The sequence below is a fragment of the Scyliorhinus torazame genome, chromosome 13 (genome assembly GCF_047496885.1).
Source record: "Scyliorhinus torazame isolate Kashiwa2021f chromosome 13, sScyTor2.1, whole genome shotgun sequence".
NCBI classification, from domain to species: Eukaryota; Metazoa; Chordata; class Chondrichthyes; order Carcharhiniformes; family Scyliorhinidae; genus Scyliorhinus; species Scyliorhinus torazame.
The window spans coordinates 163135476-163156715 of record NC_092719.1 but is presented as its reverse complement, the minus strand read 5'-3'; the positions used below and the strand labels follow the sequence as shown (position 1 = coordinate 163156715).

At 48.1% G+C, this 21240-nt stretch overlaps 2 protein-coding genes across 2 annotated transcripts in view; both read right to left on the bottom strand.

Moving 5' to 3' along the window:
- LOC140387636 (calcium-dependent secretion activator 1-like) overlaps positions 1 to 3624 on the bottom strand; it is a 591860-nt gene extending 588236 nt beyond the window's left edge. Inside the window, exon 1 of the mRNA XM_072470831.1 lies at positions 3545 to 3624. Coding sequence (XP_072326932.1) covers positions 3545 to 3624 — 80 coding nt within the window. The remainder of the gene's footprint in view (positions 1 to 3544) is intronic.
- A 2816-nt stretch (positions 3625 to 6440) lies between these two features.
- Positions 6441 to 21240, bottom strand: part of LOC140387635 (calcium-dependent secretion activator 1-like) — a 452144-nt gene continuing 437344 nt past the window's right edge. Inside the window, exon 6 of the mRNA XM_072470830.1 lies at positions 6441 to 6570. Coding sequence (XP_072326931.1) covers positions 6441 to 6570 — 130 coding nt within the window. The remainder of the gene's footprint in view (positions 6571 to 21240) is intronic.

The following is a 21240-nucleotide window of genomic DNA, read 5'->3' as shown; positions in this document are numbered from 1 at the left end:
GGCGCTCTGTGCCGGGCAGCGCTGTCGGAGGTGTTTTGACTGCCCACAGAAGTAGCATTTGGGCCCCCCGAGGTTGGTTGACTGCCGCGCGGCACAGGCGTGGGATTGGCTGAGGGCGGTCGCTGATGGGGTCCACGATGGGGCGGCCGTATGTGGAGTCCACGATGCACAGGGCAGGTGGGCCGCGCGGTCGAGGGCACAGGCCTGAATGTTGCGTGATGCGACCGTAAGTCAAAGCGCTAGTTATTTGGTCACCGTGAGGTCGCGTGTGGCCCCCTCTAAGAGGCGTTGACGGATGTAGTCAGACCCCATGCCTGTAACAAATGCGTCTCTCATTAGCAAATTTGAGTGTTCTGTGGCCGAAACGGCCTGACAGTCACAGTCTCTAACTAGGGGAACAGGACGCACCAGAAACCTTCCACCGACTCACCAGGAAGTTGACGCCGTGTGGAGAGGAGGTGCCTGGCGTAGAGTGTGTTAGTCCGCTGAGCGTAATTTTCCTTCTGTAGTGCCATAGCCTCTGTGTAGGTCGGCGCGTCCTGGACAAGTGGAAAGACGTTGGAGCTCAGCCGCGTGTAAAGGACCTGGAGCTTCTGTGCTTCTGGAATTTGGTCTGGCGCAGACCCGATGTACGCTTCAAAACAGGCTCGCCAATGTTCAAAGTCCTTTTTGGCGTTGTCTGTTTGCGGAAGCAGCTGCAGGCGATCCGGCTTGATGCGGAGGTCCATCTTCTGAAAAAACTCAGTGTAATAAATTGATGCACGATCAATTACACAAAGACGAGAGTAGGATGTAATCGAGGCTTTATTCCACTGAGATGTGTGGCCTCCTACAGCAGCTGACGGAATGGCTGCTGTACTGGGAGCACACATATTTATACTCCGCCTACTGGGCGGAGCCAGCAGGCAGGGATCTACCCCCGTACCTGTAGTACAGGGTCCTTACCGTAAAGCACCTATATCAACATCCTATATATACAATATATACATCAGTGGTGACTACCACACTCCTTCAATTTGCCTCTCCTGCATTTCGGTGCTGGAGACAGTGGCACTGCCTAGATCGCACCCAGCCTGAGTCGGAAGGTTAGGCAAGATAGGCACGGGAGAAACCAGGCATAGAGAAATGGGCACGGAGTGGCAATTTGACGCTGATTGCCACTCAGAGGAAGTTTCCCGTCCCATGATCTGAATTCACAGATCTCGGGCAGAATTCCACCAAAAAATGAAGCAGTGGAGCCGGGAAAGAACGGCTGTTCCGGCGCGATTCTCATCGCAATCCACCCATACTTAGTCATTTTTGTGGAGCCTTTGGAGATTCTCACCGGGACAGGACCTTTGGAGATTGGGGCAACATTTTAAAAAAATGTTTTTATTGAAGTTTTTGCATTTTATACACTGTACATTCATGTGTTGGTTACAATATACAAGTTATACAAGTCATTTCCCTCTGTTTCGATCCAGCCACCCCCCGCCCCTCCAATCCCTTCCATCATCCCCCCCCCCGCCCCTCCTTTTGTTGCTTCAGGGCCCTTTCCTGGATCGCCTATTGTATAGTGGGCAGTTATCTTCTATTCACATGTGTGCAGTGTTATTCCCTTCCCTTCCCCCCCCTTTTGGCAATTGGCCTCGAACAGGTCCTGGAACAAGTGGGTAAATGGCCTCCATGCTTTGTGGAAGCCATCCTCTGACCCTCAGACAGTGAATTTGATCTCCAGGTGGAGAAATTCCAACAGGTCTGCCAGCAGGTCTGCAAATGTGGGTGGTGCTGCTGATCGCCAGCCAAGCAGGATTCTCCGGCGGGCAATTAGGGAAACAAAGGCAAGGGCATCGGCCCTCTTTCCCATGAATAGTTCTGGCTGGTCCGATACCCAGAAGACTGTCACCCTGAGGAACGGCTCCACCCTCACCCCCACAACCTTGGACATTGCCTCGAAGAAGGCTGTCCAGAACCTGACAAGTCTGGGGCAGGCTCAGAGCATTTGGGTATGGTTGGCCGGGCCTCCTTGGCATTGTTCACATTTGTCCCCCACCTCCGGGAAGAATCTGCTCATTCGGGTTCTTGTCAGGTGTGCTCTGCGCACCACTTTCAGTTGCATTAGGCTTAGCCTTGCGCATGAGGAGGTGGAGTTGACCCTGCTCAGTGCTTAGCTCCAGAGTCCTCACCCCATTTTTGTCCCTAGCTCTTCCTCCCATTTTTCCTGTGTTTCGTCCAGTGGGGAGCGTGTCCTTTCCAACAGTCATCTGTCCAAGTCCCCGCAGTTTCCCCTCCTTAGACTGTTGGTGTCCAGTAATTCCTCAGGCATTGTGTTTCTCAGGGTACATAGGTAAGCTGTCGTCTCCTGGCGGAGAAAGTTCTTGATGTCGGAGTTCGTTTCCGTTAGGTAGCTCCAGGCTCTCAGTCAGTACGTTTAGGGTCGCTAGTCTGTCCTCAGTGTCGAAGTCTCTAACCATCAGTGTCCCCCCCATCCTGTCTCCACATCTTAAAGGTCGCGTCAAGCAAGGCTGGTGTGAACCTATGGTTGCCGCAGATGAGAGCCATGGTGGACATTTCGGTCAAACTTGGAGGTATTTCCACTCGACTCTTTCAAAGGCCTTCGCTGCGTCCAGGGAGACAATCATCTGAGGTGTTCTCGCCTCGGATGGGGTCAATATCACTTTCAGCAGTTGTCTGATGTTTGCAGTTAGCTGTATACCCATATCAAAGCCCGTCTGATCTTCTGCGTCCACCTCTAATATGCACATCTCCAGCCGCTTAGCCAGGATTTTTGCGAGTATTTTTGTGTCTACGTTGAGCAGCAAAATGGGTCTGCATGATCTGCATTCTGTTTGGTCTTTGTCCTTCTTGGGTATCAGCGATATGGTGGCCTCTGTTAGCGTTGGAGGCAGGGTGCCCTCGCTAGTAAGCCCATGAACATCTCCTGCAGGTGTGGGGCCAGTGCCGTCACTAATGTTTTGTAACAGTTCGCTGGGAACCCGTTAGGTCCTGGCATCTTCCCCGCCTGCATGGATTTGATGCTCTCCATGATTTTTCCCAGTCCTAGTGGTGCTTCCAGCCCCCTCCGTATATTGTCCCCCACGACTGGCATGTCCAATCCATCGAGGAACTGTTTCATTCCCGAGTACCCTTTGGGGGCGAAAAGATGTACTATCCCCAGTAGAAGGCCTTGAACTCTTTGTTGACCTTTTGCTACCAGTTCACCTACGCTATCCTTCACCCGTGCTATTTCCCTCGTGGCTGCCTGCTTTCTCAGCTGGTGAGCCAGCAGGTGGCTAGCCTTGTCTCCGTGTTCGTAGAAGGTACCGCATGACTGGTGGAGTTGGTGCACTGCTTTCCGTGTGGATAGCAGGTTAAAGGTCATTTGTACCTTTTTCCTCTCCACCAGAAGCACTACTGTCGAGTCCTTGGCGTATCTCCTGCCGGCCTCGAGAATGGAGTCGATCAGTTGCTGCCTAACCGCCCTCTCTTCCTTGTCTCTGTGTGCCTTATTTCTCCTATAATCACAGCCTTCAGTGCCTCCCAGAATGTGGAAGGTGAGACTTACCTGTTCCGGTTGTTAGTCACGCACTCGCCTATGGCCTGTGATGTTTTCTGGCAGAAGACCTTGTCGGTCAAGAGAGCCATGTCCAAACTCTATGTAGGGCGTTGGGCACGGCTGTCTCCAAACTCACATCCATGTAATGTGGAGCGTGGTCAGAGATTACAATCGTGGACTATTCTGCTCTGATTATCTCTGGAAGCACCAAATTCGCACGACAAAGTCGTCGATGCGGGTGTAGATTCAGTGTACTGGCGAGAAAGAAGGGAAATCCTTCTCACCTGGGTGCAGGAACTACTTTGGTCCACTGCCCCCATCTGCTCCATAAACCCGAACAGATGCCAGAATGTGGCGACTAGGGGCTTTTCACAGTAACTTCATACTTGTGACAATAAAAGATTATTATTATAAGCGTTCCCAGTTCTCTAGCCATGTTTGCCGTTTTCCCCATTCTGGGGTTCGACCTATCCATCAGTGGGTCCTGTACAAAGTTTCCCCCCATGATCAGTTGGTGTGTATCTATGTCGGGGATTTCGCCATGGTGTTCTCATCTCGTCCCAGTTGGACACGTACACATTTACCAGGACCATTGGTGACCTGCCCAAGGCACCGCTGACCATGGCGTATTGTCCCCCTTGGTCCGTAACCGTCCTCATCGCAGTAAACATCGTCCTCTTACTTAGCAGTATGACTACTAAGCTCCTGGCTCTTGTCCCGTCGCAGGAATGATATGTCTGCCCACCCAGCCCTTCCTTACCCGCAGTCGGTCCTTCTCCCTCAGATGCGTCTCTTGGAGGAAGATCATGCCGGCTTTCGTACTTTTTAGGCGGGCAAAGACTCTAGATCTCTTCACTGGGCTGTTACGTCTCATCAGAGCGATGATCAGCCGATATCTTTTCCAGTTCCTTTATAGTGCTCCCCTGGGCTTCCAGTCTCCTTCCCATGCCATCGAGGGCCATCTGCATGGCGGCCAGCGCCTCTGCCACCTTAACAGCCACCTTAATCTCGACCTTGATAGCTACAGTTTCCTGGTGAGGAATGTCTTCCATCCATTGCCTGGGAGCAGAGGTGTGTGGGGGGCTCACCCTGCCCTCCTCATAGCGACCTGGGTGTTCCAATGGCCTCTGAGCCCCCCAGCATTGTCATCACATCTGGTGATGGAGACCAATAGTGATTCCCGCTGGCCTCACGTTGCACCACAGGGGCGGTGAATCCTGGAGACAGGGGACTCCGGCTAATATCTGGAAACGCATATTTAAATGAGTTTGAACACTCATTTAAATACATGAGTCTAGTTCACACCAGTGAGGCTGTGAAACGAATAGCATCTGGTGCTGTGGACCAGGAGCATTGCGCTCCGTTCTGACGCAAACTTAGTTTAGGGCCTCTCCCGCTATTCTCCAGGAGGTTGGAGGTGCTCTGGGCGCAACACGGGGCGAGAATCGTGCCCCTCATTTGTCTTCTACCCCATTTAGTTTCTTACCTTCTAAACCTGGACTCTTCCTACCAAAATGAGGCACTGCACAATTTATTATACTGAACTGAATTTGCTACTTATCCACCCACTCTGCAAACCTGTTCATGTCTTCCGACATTTCGGTGCAATCCCTCACATTAACTATTAATAGCTTATATGGTGAAAAACAGTGATCACAGCATGGTTCCCTGCAGAACGCCACTTCCCACTTTCTACCTGTCAGAGAAACCTACCTTAACTCGCACCTTCTGTTCGTAACTATCTTTCAACCCAATCTGTTATTTGACCCAAAACACCAAACACCCTTACAATGTCTCTTACCCTGCTACCACATAGAAGATTTTTTGAAAGCTCATGCACACTGCACCAAGTAACCTTGTCTATTTTTTTTGTGAGTTCTTCAAAGACTTCAGTATGATTGGCTACATTAAGTTAGCTTCCATCAATCCATTACTTTGGATTTTGGACTATCTGTATCTCGACCAATAATTATCTTAAACCTCATTACACATCTCTGTAGCTGCACTGACCTGCTCTGGTTCATTTCCCACTATTAGATCAAGGATTGCTTCCATTCTTGTTGAGCTTCTTACATATTGGAACAGAAAGGGGTCTTTCTGCAGCCTGTAAAAAGCTCCATCCCCTTCACACCTTTCACCTACTTTATATGGGCGTTGTTGAAATTACCCCATAATCATGATTGTGTTTTTTCAAAAACTTGATCATACATTTGGCCACATATTTCTCCTTCCACTAGATTATCTTTTAATAATGTTTTTTTCCCAATTAAGAGGCCACTCAGTGTGGCCAAACCATCTACCCTGCACATCTTTGGATTGTGGGAGTGAGACGCACACGGACAGTGACCCGGGGCCGGGATCGAACCCGGGTCCTCGGTGCCGTAAGGCAGCAGTGCTAACCACTGTGTCACCGTGCCGCCCCCTTGCACTAGATTTGCAAAATTTGGTGGTATGTAGCACACCCATAATAATGAGACCATTTAAAGCTCTGTTAGTTATATCCTTTCTTGTTGCAATGATGGTATTGTTTGTGATGAACACAGCTACCAACCACTCCCTTCATTCTTCTCCATCATTTTTAAATACATTAGCAGTATTTAATTGCAAACCTTGTCCTGTCTGCAACCACGTATTTCTTGTCCTTATTAGATCCATTTCCTCACTTTTCTCTCTTCGCAACAGAAAGACACTGCCAAGCCCTCACACTGTTTCTGGCAGCTCACCTTGTGGACAATTCTTCAATTTTAGTCAAACACAGCTGAGTTCCTATATACTTGCTACAAACTATTATAGCTGTCAGTCAGCTGGCACTTTTAACACCAGCAGCTGAAGGCAAATACTTAAAATGAAATTGCAGATTAATAAAAAATATATATATTTGACAGTTTGATTTTTGCAAATTGTGTCACCAATTTATAATTCTGGGGAACAATGAAGGCAAAGACATGGAGTATTCATTTTCATTTACCTGCACAAGAACAAAGAATCGTTTTTTCCATCTTTTCCACACATTTTTACCGATGGTCCACAAATACCTAGAAAACAAGACACAGAAAAGCCTTTCAGACAAAGCAACCCTGATGGTAGAAGTATAAAACTTGAAAGCAAAACCTTGATGGAAGGTGTGGAGGGAAAGCATAATTTAAAAGATTTGAAAGTGTGACTTTTTGAAAGCAGCATTTGAAATTCCTCGTTTGGAAGTTGGAGTTAAGTGAGACAAGGTACAACATAGGACCAGGAGTAGGCCATTCAGCCCCTCCAGTCTGTCCCTCCATTCAGATGGCTGATCTGTGTCCATGATCTAGCTCCATATACCTGCCTTTGGCCCATGTCCCTCAATATTTTTGCTAAACAAAAATTGATCTCAGATTTAAAATTAACAACTGATTTAGCTTCACCTGCTGGTTGTGGGAGTTTCAAACTTCTACCAGTCTTCAAGTGAAGAAGTTCTTCCTGACATCTCTCCTCAATTGTCCAGCCCTAATTTTAGACTATGCCCCTTAGTTTTAGAATCTCTAACAGTGGAAATAGTTTATCTTTATCTACCCTGTCTTTCCCTGGTAATATCTTGAATACTTCAATTAGATCACCCCTTAGCCTTCTAAATTCTAGTAAAAACAGGTCTAATTTGAGTAACCTCTCCTCTTAACTCAACCCCTGTAATCTAGGTATCAGTTCTGTAAACCTACATTGCACACGCTCCAAGGCCTAAAAATGTCCTTCCTAAGGTGTGTTGCCCAGTGTTGCTCACACTCCAAGTGGGGTCTAACCAGAGTTTTGTATAGCTCAATGTATACGAATCATCTGGGGGGATTCTGAGGAAAAAAAACTATGGACATTAAGTTGGGTTCAGAGCAGAGTGTGTGTATTTGACCACAGCCAATCGGGGTGCTTAAAAGGGACTTTGTGTTAATGGGACCATTGTATCTTAAAATGTACTTTGTAATCTGTGTTAATCTTAAAATCTGTGGGTATTTGTTAAGATAAAAGGGGGAATAAAGGAGTATTGTATTATAATGTAATTTTTTCATGTTTAACAAATTTTTTTTTTTTTGGGATGAATAGATTGAGCCCCAAGTCGTTGGTGACATAGGAAATGGCGAAGGAACTGGGAATTTTTATGGATCAGATGGGGTGGCAGGGGGATGGACCCATGAAGGTTTAGGCATCTGTGAGAGAGAGAGTTTTCCTTCTTCTCCCACATGCACAAGTTGTATTTCCGAATTGACTTGTTTGTGGTGGGGAGGTTGTTACTCTCGGGGATTGTGGGGACGGAATACACAGCGATAGTAATGTCGGACTACATGTCATATGTGGACTCGAGACAGGCCGAGCCAAAATCTCCTATGGAGGTTTGATTCGGCACTCTTGGTGGACAAGAAGTTCTGCGAGAGGGTAGCCTTGACGATAGAGGACAATGTGAAGTTTAATCAGAACGGGGAAGTTTGCCCTCCACAATTTGGGAAGGCAGTGATTAGCGGGGAGGTAATATCTTGGCAGACCCACAGGGATAAGGTTGAGAGGATGGAGAGGCAGAGGTTGGTTGAACTCATTATGGACGTGAACCGACGATATTCAGCAGCCCCGACTAGAAAGCTGTTAGCGGAAAGGAAGAGGCTACAGGTCGAGTGCAATCTGGTATTGACACCGAAGGCGATGGGCTAGATCTGTTGTGCAGGTGGCCACACGGGGGATACTGCAGGTTAGGGATGGGGGGTGGAGGGTGGCTGGTAACAAGCCTGGAAAACATTTACGGGGAATTTGAGGCATTTTAACAGGGGTTGTATAGGTCTGAGCCCTGGATGGAGGATGCGGAGATGGAGCACTTACTATACAGGTTGGCATTCCTTTTTTAAAAAGTATTTTTATTCCACAAATGTTCAACATTTTTACAATCTGCAAGAACGCCACAAATCCCCTTACCCACCAAGCTCCCCCAACCCCCCTCTCAGCAATCAACAGTAAACAACTCCCCAAAATGCAAAATAAACAAACCGCAACAATTGTAAAACCCATCACTCACCCCCGTTAGAGCAAATTCCACTTTTTTCATGGTCAAAACTCCATCAGGTCCCCCCCGCCATGCCGAGACACTGGGTGGAGAAGCTGACCTCTACCCCAACAAGACCCGTCTTATTTTTTGAAGAATAAAGGAATTAAGGGTTATGGTGTTCGGGCCGGAAAGTGGAGCTGAGTCCACAAAAGTTCAGCCATGATCTCATTGAATGGTGGAGCAGGCTCGAGGGGCCAGATGGCCTACTCCTGCTCCTAGTTCTTATGTTCTTATGTTCTTATGCTAGCAATCAATGAGACGAAGGCTAAAACATCTGCCCCTGCACCCATATCTAAATGGATAAACGGTGCGATTCTCTCTATAATTGACTAAGTTAATTGTTTGCGTGTTTTGCAGGTTGATTTCCGCTGGGTATTTGGGTGCAATCCAGATTGCAATTCACCCACACTTTTTTGGAGCTTGGGGAGATTCTCACTGAATCAACTCACACTTAACAAATATTTTCTGGAGTGGGGAAGTAAAGATGCTGGCAAAACCAGCTCCTCAGAGATCAGGGCGCCCTTTTTAATGGGTGCCCAGATCTCAAGATTACGTTTAGAGACCCACACACACCCCACCCATAGCCATTGTGACCCCACACAGACATAGGCAACACCTCTAACCTTCGACACCGGAGGGTGAACTTCCCCCATCGCTAAATGTCTGCGTGATCCCGCTTCACACCATCGAGATATGAGGGTAACCTGGCTCCACCCCCACCCATCCTCGTCGGCATCGGGGCATCGTCTCCCATGCAAGTGAGCATACCGTGCTACTGGGTCGCTGAGGGCCCCCCACATTTAGGGCCACTCCCAATTTCAGGCCTCCACCTTTCAGGCTCACCCCCCCCAACCCTCACACTCCCGCTTCAGGCGCCCATCTCCCCCACCCTTCATACCTCCTGCATACTCCCCACCCTTTACACCACTTCGGGCCCCCCCTTTCGGCACCACCTTCACCTCCCCTTTCATGGGCATAGCCCCCTCAGACCCCACCCCTTGGCAATGTCCCATTGGCACCCTGGCACTGCCCCAGCCCCTACCCCTGGCAGCTGGGCAGTGCCAACCTATCAGTGTCAGGGTGCCTGCCCTGACCCCGATCACCCAGAGGCTCCAATGGCCTTCGAGCCGCCCCGGCGTGGCCATCAAGTCTGTTTCCCATTTCTGGAGACCAGTAGTGATTCACACTGGCCTGTGCTGGTGACTCCTGGGAGGGGAGACTCCAGCATTGAACAGGGTCCTATTTTGATTTTAATAACTCATTTAAATACTATCCAGATCGCATCGGTCGCAGCGGGTCGGGGGAATTGCGGTCGGCTTGCCGCCCGGCGGGTAACCCGTTTTTGGGCTCTCCCTCCCACTATTCACCAGCAATAGCAGGATCGGCGCCGACTGCAATGTGGCTGGAAAATCGCACCCATAGGCACATAATTGGAAATGTAACAAACTTGTGGAAGATTTATTATAATGTAGGGTTTTTTTTTAAGATTTATATTTTGTTTAATTTCTCTCCCAACTTCTCTGTATAGAAAATCTCCAAGCTAGAGTTCAAAAACTTCGGAAGAGATTGGAACCGTTTGATGTAAACTGGTAGCAAGCACTTTCTCCACATCATTAAATCAAGTTTAAAAAACCTGCTTTGGTTCATTATATTTGGAAAGTGACCGAGTGACAATGACAACACTTAATACTAACAAGAACACCGCATTGTACCACAGAATTGGTGGCACTTTTAACTATCGGTGAAGAATGAACGTTCGGGGCACAGGATGCCAGGGCAGAATGCATTGACTACCCATCAGTTCTTGCAGGCTTAAGGCTCCTGCATTTTGAGGCCCGGCTCTCAGTTACATCCCATCAGTGAGCTACAGGTAAAAGGAGGCGTACAGAGTGCAGTTGAAGAAGCTGAGTGGAGGCTTGGAGTTTGATGATTGGGGGAGATTTAAAGTGTTAATTTTGTTCATAAATTTTGCTCTTAGAATATAGTGCAGACTTGGCAGTTTGGTGAGTGGGGCGGAAGGAAGTTTTTTTTTCCTTTCTCGATCTTTCCCACCCTTGAGGAATTGGTTCTTACTCTACAACAGGGAAAGCTGGCTCTTTGGTGAGTGTCTGTTGAGTGAGTGAGTTCTATGCTATCCCCAAGGTTTAAAGTAATGCAAATTGGTGATGAAGTTAATAAAATATATTATACATAAGCAAATGAGATAATTAAGTAATTATTTAAGACACATTAAGGATGGCAGGACAGATGATGTGTCAAGGCTGCAGCATGTGGGAACTCCTGGATAATATTGCGATCCAGGGCAAACACATCTGCAGTGGGGGGACAGGTTACCTGGATGCTTTGTACCAGGAGGTAACCACAGCACTTAGGATAAGGTCTTCTGATTTGGTCAGAGTTCAGGGGAGGAAGGTGTGACTGCGAGTGAGGCAGGTGTACTGTTCTCTGCAGCAAAGGGCGAGAATCCAGGCGGCTCTACTGCCTGCCCGATGCCAGGGTTGAGGACACCTGCTCAGGGTTGGAGAGAAACTTGCAGTGTGGGGGGTAATCCAGTTGTTGTGGTTCATGTAGGTACCAACAACGTAGGTAGAATTAGAAAGAGGTTCTGCATAGAGCTTATGAGGACCTAGGCACTAAATCGAAAAGCGGAACCTCAAAAGTTTTAGTCCCAGGATTATTACCTGAGCCGTGTGCAAATTGGCAAGGGTTCATAAATTAGAGAGATGAATATGTAGTTCAAAGACTGGTGTGTGGAAAATGGATTCCGGTTTGTGGGGCACTGGTATCAGTACTGAGGAAAGTTGGGGTTGTACCGTTAAGACAGTCTACACCTGAACCATGCTGGGAACAGTGTTCTTATGAACTGCATGACCAGGGAAGTAGAGAGGGTTATTGGTAAATCGAGGTGCAAGGGATCAAATGTGGAAAGATGTGACAAGGGGTGGGATTCACTCTACTGTCTCCTATAGCCACTATGTTCCTTTTTGCTCCTCCCACTTGAATGGCTTCCTGAGGCCCCGCCGGGTCGGTGAATCGCCAGGGGGGGGCGGCGTGAATCCCGCCCTGCCGCTGGCTGCCGAATTCTCCAGTGCGGGATTTTGGCAGGGGCGGGAATCGTGCCGCGCCGGTCGGCGGCTGCTGGCAGCGGCCCCCACCCCTGGCGATTCTCCGGCCCGCGATGGGCCGAGCGGCCGCCCGTTTTCGGCTGGTACCACCGGCGTAAATCAAACCAGGCCCGTACCGGCAGAATCTGGCTCTACGGGTGGCCTGCAGAGTCCTCGGGGGGGCGCGGGGGGATCTGGCCCCGGGGGGTGCCTCCACGGTGGCCTGGCCCGCGATCGTGGCCCACCGATCCGCGGGCGGGCCTGTGCCGTGGAGGCCCTCTTTCCCTCCGCGCCGGCTGCTGTCTACCTCCGCCATGGCTGGCGTGGAGAACGCCCCTGCGCATGCGCTGAGATGACGCCAGCACACGCTGGCGCTCCCGCGCATGCGCCAACTCGTGCTGGCCGCTGGAGGCCCTTCAGTACCGGTTGCCGCGTCGCCAAGCCCTTCCATGCCGGTTGGCGCAGTGCCAAGCCCTTCCGCGTTGGCTGTCGCGGCGCCAACCCCGCCGGCTCCGGCCTAGCCCCTGAAGGTGCTGAGGATTCCGCACCTTCCAGGTGGCCCGACGCCGGAGTGGTTCATGCCACTCCTCGGCGCCGGTACGGCCTGCCCCGCCAGGTAGGGGAGAATCCCACCCCTGGTAAGAGAGGAAAATAGTAAAATGGAAAATTAGGTTTGGAGAATGGCAGGAAAGGACAGAGAGAAAAAGCCTATGAAAGCATTAAGGATCAGGATTGAATGCTACAAAGAAAACAAAATGACAAAACTAAAGGCTCTGCATCTGATTGTGTGGAACATGCATGACAAAGTAAATTAATTCAAAGCGCACATCAAAGTAAATAATTATGATCTAATAGCCATTACGGAGACCTGGCTGTAGGACAACAAGGATTCGGTCCTGAATAATAAGGGCTATATGACAATTAAGAAGAAGAGGAAGCTAGATAAAGGTGTAGAGGTAACACTGTTAATCAAGGATGGCATTTGTACAACAATTAGAGATGATCTCGGTTCAGGAGATCAGGATGTAGAATCGGTTTGGGTGGAGATAACGAATAGTAGGGGAAATAAGTTACTAGTGGGAGTGGTCTACAGGCCCCCTAACGGTAACTACAATGTAGGACAAAATATACAATAAGAAATATAATGTGCTTATGATAATAATGTCATTAATCATGGTGACTTTAATCAATGTATAAACTGGAAAAATCAGGTTGGCCGTGGTAGCCTGAATAAAAAGTTCACAGAATGCTTTGGAGATAGTTTCTTAGAGCAGCATATTCTGAAACCAACCAAAGAGCAGGTCATATTAGATCTGGTATTGTATAATGTGACAGGACCAACTAATTCCCTCAGAGTTAAGGCACCCCTAGGTAGCAGCAACCACAATATGATTAAATTTTTCATCCAGTTTGCTAGGGAGAAGAATGGATCTAAGACTATTTTTTAAACTTAAATAAGATAATGTATGTGGGTATGAAAGCTGAGTTAGCTGGGTGAACTGGGATAGTAACTCCATTTTCAAGTTTGATGATGACGTGACATGACAGATCTTGAACAACGATAAGTCAGAGTTCAGGAGGAAGGTAGAGAACGTAATGGCGTGGTGTAACAAGAACAATCTCTTCCTCAACGTCAGCAAAACTAAGCAGCTGATCACTGACTTCAGGAAGTGAAGTATCGTACACACCCCTGTCTGCATCAATGGTGCCAAGATGGAGATGGTTGACGGCTTCAAATTCCTAGGTGTGCACATCACCAAATATTTGTCCTGGTCCACCACGTCGACACTAAGACCAATAAAGCACAACAGCGCCTATGCTTACTCAGGAAACTAAGGAAATTTGGCAAGTTCACACTGACTCTTACCAATTTTTACAATTGCACCATAAAAAGCATCCTATCTAGCTGCATCACAGCCTGGTATGGCAACTGCTCGGCCGAAGACCATAAGAAACTACAGAGTCATGAACGCAGCCCAGTCCTTCACACAAAATCACCTCCCATCCATTGACTGTCTAGACCTCCCACTGCTTTGGGAAAGTGGGCAGCATAATCAAAGACCCCTCCCACCCGGGTTATTCTCTCTTCCAACTTCTTCCATCTGGCAGGAGATACAAAAGTCTGCGAGCACGCACTAACAGGTTCAAAAAAAGTTTCTTCCCCACGGTTACCAGACTCCTGAATGATCATCTTATGGACTGAACTGATCTCTCCACACATATTCTTTCTTGAGTATTACTACAGTCCGTATGCTTCATCCGATGTCTATGTCTATGTATTTACATTGTGCATTTATCATATGTCCTATGTTTTTTCATGTATGGAACGATCTGTCTGGGCAGTATGCAGAACAATACATTTCACTGTACCTTGGTACACATGACATAAATCAAATCCGATCCAATCCCTCCTCCTTCAGCAAGTCTCCCCGCTACTGTGCCAGACCACTACAAAGTGGGAAACCCTCTGGGGAGTATACTGCAGTGTCGCACCAGAGTGGTCCATTCATTGGAACTGCATTTTGAACAGTCTGATTCACTGCTCAATGACAGCACGGGTGGCAGCATGGGCCTTGTTATATTGGTTCCCCGTCTCTGGCTCCGGCCTCCGCACTGGCGTCATCAGCCAGGACATCAGCCAGTACCCCTTATCCGCCAAGAGCTAACCCGTCATCTGAGGTGGTCCTCGAAGATGCCGGGGATCTCGGAGTGTCCCATGGATGTAGCTGTCATGCACACTCTCTGGGAAGCGGGCACACATGTGCATGACATGGAGGTGGTGGTCGCACACAATTTAAGCATTCATGAAGTGAAACCCCTTCCTGTTAATGAAGGGCACTCCCTGATGTCCCAATACACGCAAGGTGACATGCGTGCTATCAATTACCCCCTGGACCTAGGGCATCCCGGCGATGGTGGAGAATCCTGCAGCCCAGGCATCTTGGTGGGCCTGGTCCAGCTCAAAGTTGATGAAGTCTGAATTGTGGGTTGTAGCTTGGGAAATGCCGCAAAAGTCCCTGCTCGAACCCTGGAATGAACCGGTTTCTTAGAGGTTCAGGGCTGTGGTGACCTTCAAGGCCACTGGGAGCGGGTGACCTTCTCTTCCACTGAGTGCCAAGTCCATGAGAACATGAGCACAGGTGCCGCACTGTCTCTTGGTTGAGATGAAGTCTCTTGCGGAACATGTTGTCCGCCAGCTCCTCAAAAGACCAACAGTGTCTGTACACCTTGGGCTGTTGCTGGTTTCCGCCTCTGGATTCCTCCTCGTTAGGGTGTGTAGCGGCCCCGAACATGGGGTATCACCTCCAGCCTGCATTGACGCTGCTGGCTACTTTTGCCAATTTGACTTTTAAAAATTTGTTCATGGGATGTGGACATCGCTGGCTGTGCCAGCATTTATTGCCCATCCCTAATTGCCCTTGAGGGGCAGTTAAGAGTCAGCTACATTGCTGTGAATCTGGAATCACATGTCGGCCAGACCAGGTACGGATGGCAGGTTTCCTTCCCTAAAGGACATTAGCAAACCAGATGAGTTTTTACAATGATTTCATGGTCATCATTAGACTTTTAATTCCAGATATTTTATTGAGTTTAAATTCCATCAGCTGCAGTGGTGGGATTTGAACTCAGGTCGCCAAATCAATATCCTGGGTCTCTGGATTACTAGTCCAGTGACAATACCACTATGCCACCACCTCCCCTGACTTCATCCAATTCATCCAATCTATATGGAAATTAAAATCTCCCATAATTATTGCAGTACTTTTCTTACAAGCCCCCATTATTTCTTGAGTTATCCACTGTCCTACAGTCTAAATAAAGTCAAGTTGTCTATAAACCACTCCCACTAGTGACTTTTTTCCTTTGCTATTTCTTATCACCACACAAACTGATTCCATATTTTGATCCTCCAAACCAAGATAATTTCTTACTATTGTACTCATCATCGTTTATTAACAGAGCCACCCCCCATCTCCTTTCTTCCTGTCCTTCTGATAAGTGATGCAATGCCACTTTTGGATGGTTAACTTCTGGAAAAGGGATTTAAAGTTGGACCTGATGACGTCTTTAGCGGCATTCAGTAGTGCACCTGCTTCAAAGCAAGAGTCTCTGCCAAGATAGTTTGATTTGTATTGTGCAAATCTGAATGCTTTTGTGGTGTAAATGTGAGGAGGACATACTGAACGTCAAATGTTAAATTTATGGCCTGCTGATACTCTGTGATTCAGACCCAGCAGGAGGCTACTGCAATGTTTGGCATAGGAAAGATAGATCATCGGTAGGAATTCACACTTAACAGGAAATGACGCCACAAGGTTTCTGCATGTATAAGTGACCATCATTTGCCGGGTTATTGAATATTAATTTTCCCACAGCTTCGCGGTAGCCATTAAAAAAAAACGTATTAACTTGTGCCCTTTCAAGCCCACACCTTGGTACTGACATATGAGCATGTGTGTCAGAAATGACACTGTGGCTCAGAATAACTTGAGAAGGGGAAGTCATCCTGAATTCTAAGTACTTCACATTGCTCAACTGTGAGACGGCATAGGACAATGCCACATCTCAAATATTTATTGTTGCTTTGGCGAGGTGCCGCAACAGACTGCTTTGCATTATGTTTTGGATTTTCATTCTGGATTATCTCAGACCACTGTACTGGGGCTGTTTAGCACAGGGCTAACTCGCTGGCTTTGAAAGCAGACCAAGGCAGGCCAGCAGCACGGTTCAATTCCCGTAACAGCCTCCCCGAACAGGTGCTGGAATGTGGTGACTAGGGGCTTTTCACAGTAACTTCATTGAAGCCTACTTGTGACAATAAGCGATTTTCATTTCATTTTCATTTTTCATTTCAAAGGAATGTGACAGTGGACACCCACTTGATTGCTCTCTGCGATGAGTTTTCCAAATATCACTCCTTCTGTCCCATTCCCTTTCCATCGTTCTGGTTTGTTTTATAAAGGAAGTGAGTTACAACTGAGCAGGTTTTTAAAAACGTTGTATATTGCTGCAGGACATGTTGAGGTTGAACTCGGTGACACTCATCCACTTCTCCTTGGCTCTTTCACACCTTCAGCTATTCGGTTAAACTGAATACTCCCAGTTTCCCTCTCCTTTTTGTGGGACAGCTGTCATCTGATATAAAGTAAGGTTGAATTCCATAAAATTGGGAATAGTCTTGTCAAAATTTAAGTGTTGATAAGCATGGATAAATATCAGTAATCACCTGGAGTAAAGTCACATCTGTACTGTATCCTGATCAACTATTCTGCGTACTTTTTATGGATAGATTTTCAGACTTTAAAAAAATAAATTGAGAGTACCCAGTTAATTTCCAATTAAGGTGCAATTTAGCCTGCACATCTTTGGGTTGTGGGGGCGAAACCCACGCAAACACAGGGAGAATGTGCAAACTCCACACGGACAGTGACCCAGAGCGGCATCGAACTTGGGACCTCGGCGCCATGAGGCAGCAGGGTAACCCACTGCACCACCGTGCTACCCTTAGATTTTCAGACTTAACCATGTACTCCAATTTGTAACCCATACACATATTGTGGGACACATTTTTAGCAGACAAAGCTACCAGTAGTAATAATAATAATCTTTATTGTCACAAGTAGGCTTACATTAACACTGCAATGAAGTTACTGTGAAAATCCCCTCGTCGTCACACTCCGGCGCCTGTTTGGGTACACTGAGGGAGAATTCAGAATGTCCAATTCACCAACAAGCACATCTTTCGGGACTTGTGGGTATTTGGACTGCAAATATTTTTCATTCGTAAGCTTGTTGAAGGCAAATAGAATATTGATATTTTCAAATGATATGAAGCTGTATAGGAAAGCAGGATATCGGCATCATTGAAACAGATATATTGAAACTGGGTGAGATGAACAACAAATATTATTTAGCATTTTCCACAAAAAACACAAAATATGAAGGCACAGCTCAAGCCATGCTATTATTATGGAGCAGAACATAGAGCTCAGTGTGCTAATTATTGCATGTTCAAATTGTCTGTTACAATTGTCGAAACTTAATAGAATATTAGGATATATGAGATTCACAGAGATAATATCCAAAGTGGGTTTATTTATGCACAGTGGTGCATTGCGGAAATCCCATGGGAACATCAGGGTATACCTTTGAATCGTCACAATTGAAGATGGCGGCATACAATGGGAAGTCTGCGTTGGTCAGGAAATAAGCAAAGAATCTAACTGCTAACTATCTACCCGTACTCTGTGGATACATGAATACACAGTTGAGGCAGACTGGGAAATGGCAAAATCTAACCAAAAATAGGGACGAGCCCATTAGAATATTAAAATCAGCATAAACGATGTACCGATCATTAACAGTGAGTTTAATATTGTAACGCAGCTCTAGTCTATTTTCAGTGTGTGTTGTGCATTAGCGTCACAGGTGTAGGGCGGGTTTTACAGGGACAACTGTTTCGTGCTTAGGTGAAATCAGTGTTTAAAGGGAGACTCGTGATTTTGCAACCCTGCAACTTCAAATAAAAATTTGAGTGCTGCAGGTTTGTTCTTCCAATTTCATTGCAAGTACAACCGTGTAGCCATTAAGATCATCACTCAACCCATGCCAGGGCTGTTGAAACAGTGTTTTAGGTGGCTGGGCAGATCTGGAGGGTTGAAATGCAGCAGAGTTCTGCCAAGTTTCCAAAGAGATTTGTTGTATTCTGCCTGCTGCACAAATTTGTCATCCAGATTTATAAGTATGGAGCTGCTTGAAGGAGGCAGACACAGCCAGGAACTGAGCAAGTTAAAAACAAACAGCCAGAAAAGATTCTTACTGAAGGACACTGAAGAAAGACAGAGCCAAACACAATGTTCACCCAAGTACCATCTGCCCTATCTATTAATGTTGCCTCGTTTTCTTTCCTTCCCCTCCAAATCTGCACACACTAGTGAATAGAAAAACTCGCCCAAAAATGATTCGACAACCATGGGTCCACATTTCTCTCATCCGTCAAAACCTTACACTACATCATCCTCTCAATCTCTGTGCACAGTGGATGAATAAATTTCAACCAAGTTTAGTTCTGCAACGCTTGAATTCCGTGCTCCCCACACTGGTGACAGAATATGTGTCGGCACTCTTCAACCTGTTTTTCCAGGTGTTCCCTCAGTTTTAGTGTCAAAGATGTTAGCTGCTGGGTCTCGGGAGGAACCTGGGAAGGGAAATGGGTCATTGCCTGCTTGAAATAGACCATGGGATAGTCACAAGGCAGTTCACTTTCGGTGACATTTAATGCCATAAGTGAAATTGGAGAGGATGTTCCATCACTCTGAGGGGCAGCAACCTCAACAGTGTGTTCCCCAGCCACGTTCCTCCACCTGGCAGTGTCTTCCCCAGCCACATTCCTCCACCTGGCAGTGTGTTCCCCAGCCACATTCCTCCACCTGGCAGTGTGTTCCCCAGCCACGTTCCTCCACCTGGCAGTGTGTTCCCCAGCCACGTTCCTCCACCTGGCAGTGTGTTCCCCAGCCACATTCCTCCACCTGGCAGTGTGTTCCCCAGCCACATTCCTCCACCTGGCAGTGTGTTCCCCAGCCACATTCCTCCACCTGGCAGTGTCTTCCCCAGCCACGTTCCTCCACCTGGCAGTGTGTTCCCCAGCCACGTTCCTCCACCTGGCAGTGTCTTCCCCAGCCACGTTCCTCCACCTGGCAGTGTGTTCCCCAGCCACATTCCTCCACCTGGCAGTGTGTTCCCCAGCCACGTTCCTCCACCTGGCAGTGTCTTCCCCAGCCACGTTCCTCCACCTGGCAGTGTCTTCCCCAGCCACATTCCTCCACCTGGCAGTGTGTTCCCCAGCCACGTTCCTCCACCTGGCAGTGTCTTCCCCAGCCACGTTCCTCCACCTGGCAGTGTCTTCCCCAGCCACGTTCCTCCACCTGGCAGTGTCTTCCCCAGCCACATTCCTCCACCTGGCAGTGTGTTCCCCAGCCACGTTCCTCCACCTGGCAGTGTCTTCCCCAGCCACGTTCCTCCACCTGGCAGTGTCTTCCCCAGCCACATTCCTCCACCTGGCAGTGTGTTCCCCAGCCACGTTCCTCCACCTGGCAGTGTCTTCCCCAGCCACGTTCCTCCACCTGGCAGTGTCTTCCCCAGCCACGTTCCTCCACCTGGCAGTGTGTTCCCCAGCCACGTTCCTCCACCTGGCAGTGTCTTCCCCAGCCACGTTCCTCCACCTGGCAGTGTCTTCCCCAGCCACGTTCCTCCACCTGGCAGTGTCTTCCCCAGCCACGTTCCTCCACCTGGCAGTGTCTTCCCCAGCCACGTTCCTCCACCTGGCAGTGTTTTCCCCAGCCACGTTCCTCCACCTTCCAGTGTCTTCCCCAGCCACGTTCCTCCACCTGGCAGTGTCTTTCCCAGCCACGTTCCTCCACCTGGTCACTCTCTCAGTATGCCCTATGAGTTAGCATCATAGAATCCCTACCATGCAGAGGGAGCCCATTGGGCCCATCAAGTCTGCACCGACCCTTCAAAAGACCACCCTGCCTATGCCCAATCCCCCGCCCTATCCCCATAACCCCACTTAACCATTGGGCACTAAAGGGCAATTTAGCATGATCACCTGCACAACTTTAGGCTGTAAGGAGGAAACAGGAGCACCCTGACGAAACCTACGCAGATACGGGGAGAATGTGCAAACTCCAGACAGACAGGCACCCAGGTTTGGAATAAAACCTGGGTCCTATGCGCTCTGAGGCAGCAGTGCTAATCACTGTGCCACAGTGGCGCCCTAGTTGTGTAGTAAGGCACAGGATGGGAATGAGGCCACGTATAATGGGTGTCTTCATCCACTCCTCTTGTATATTGGGCCGAGCCAGTTGGAGTCCAAGGCTTCAACAGTGACAAGAGAATGTCCCACTGTGCTGTATACTGGCCAGCAGACCTTCTAGGGTTCCTCGGTCATTCTATATTGGCTGTAGAAAATGATAGTATTTCAGACAGCAGAATTTGTTTAAACATGAAAGTGAGATCACTGAGCTCAGCAGCTGAAGAATATATCTGAGCTCTTCCTGGAGTGAGTAAATTCTTGTTTACCCTCTCCTCCACCACCTACTCTTGATGGCACATGGTATGTGCTTCACCAGTAAAAGCAGCTCATCCTTAGAACATTTATTCTTACAATTTGGCACTCTTGCTTCTCCTGATTTCAGATTCAGCGGAGGAAATGCGAAAACCTACCTCCTAAGTTGCAGGCTGTCCCAAGATCTGCTTTTATTGACTGTAACGAGTATTGATGGCTGCTGCAAACGCAATTTTCTACAAGTAAATATTGGGAAGATTGAAGCCATTGCTTTCAGTCTGCGCCACTATTTCTGTTCCCTAGCTAATGATTCCATCATTCTCACTGGAACCAGTCTGAGATCGAGCCCGTTGATTAACAGCCATGGTGTCACATTTGTTCTCAAGAACTTCCGGTGGCGACAAGTGAGGGGAGGTTGCTCGCTAGGTAGCTCTAACCAGGATCTGCGTTTTTTAGGCCTTTCTGCCTGATTTTTCAGGCT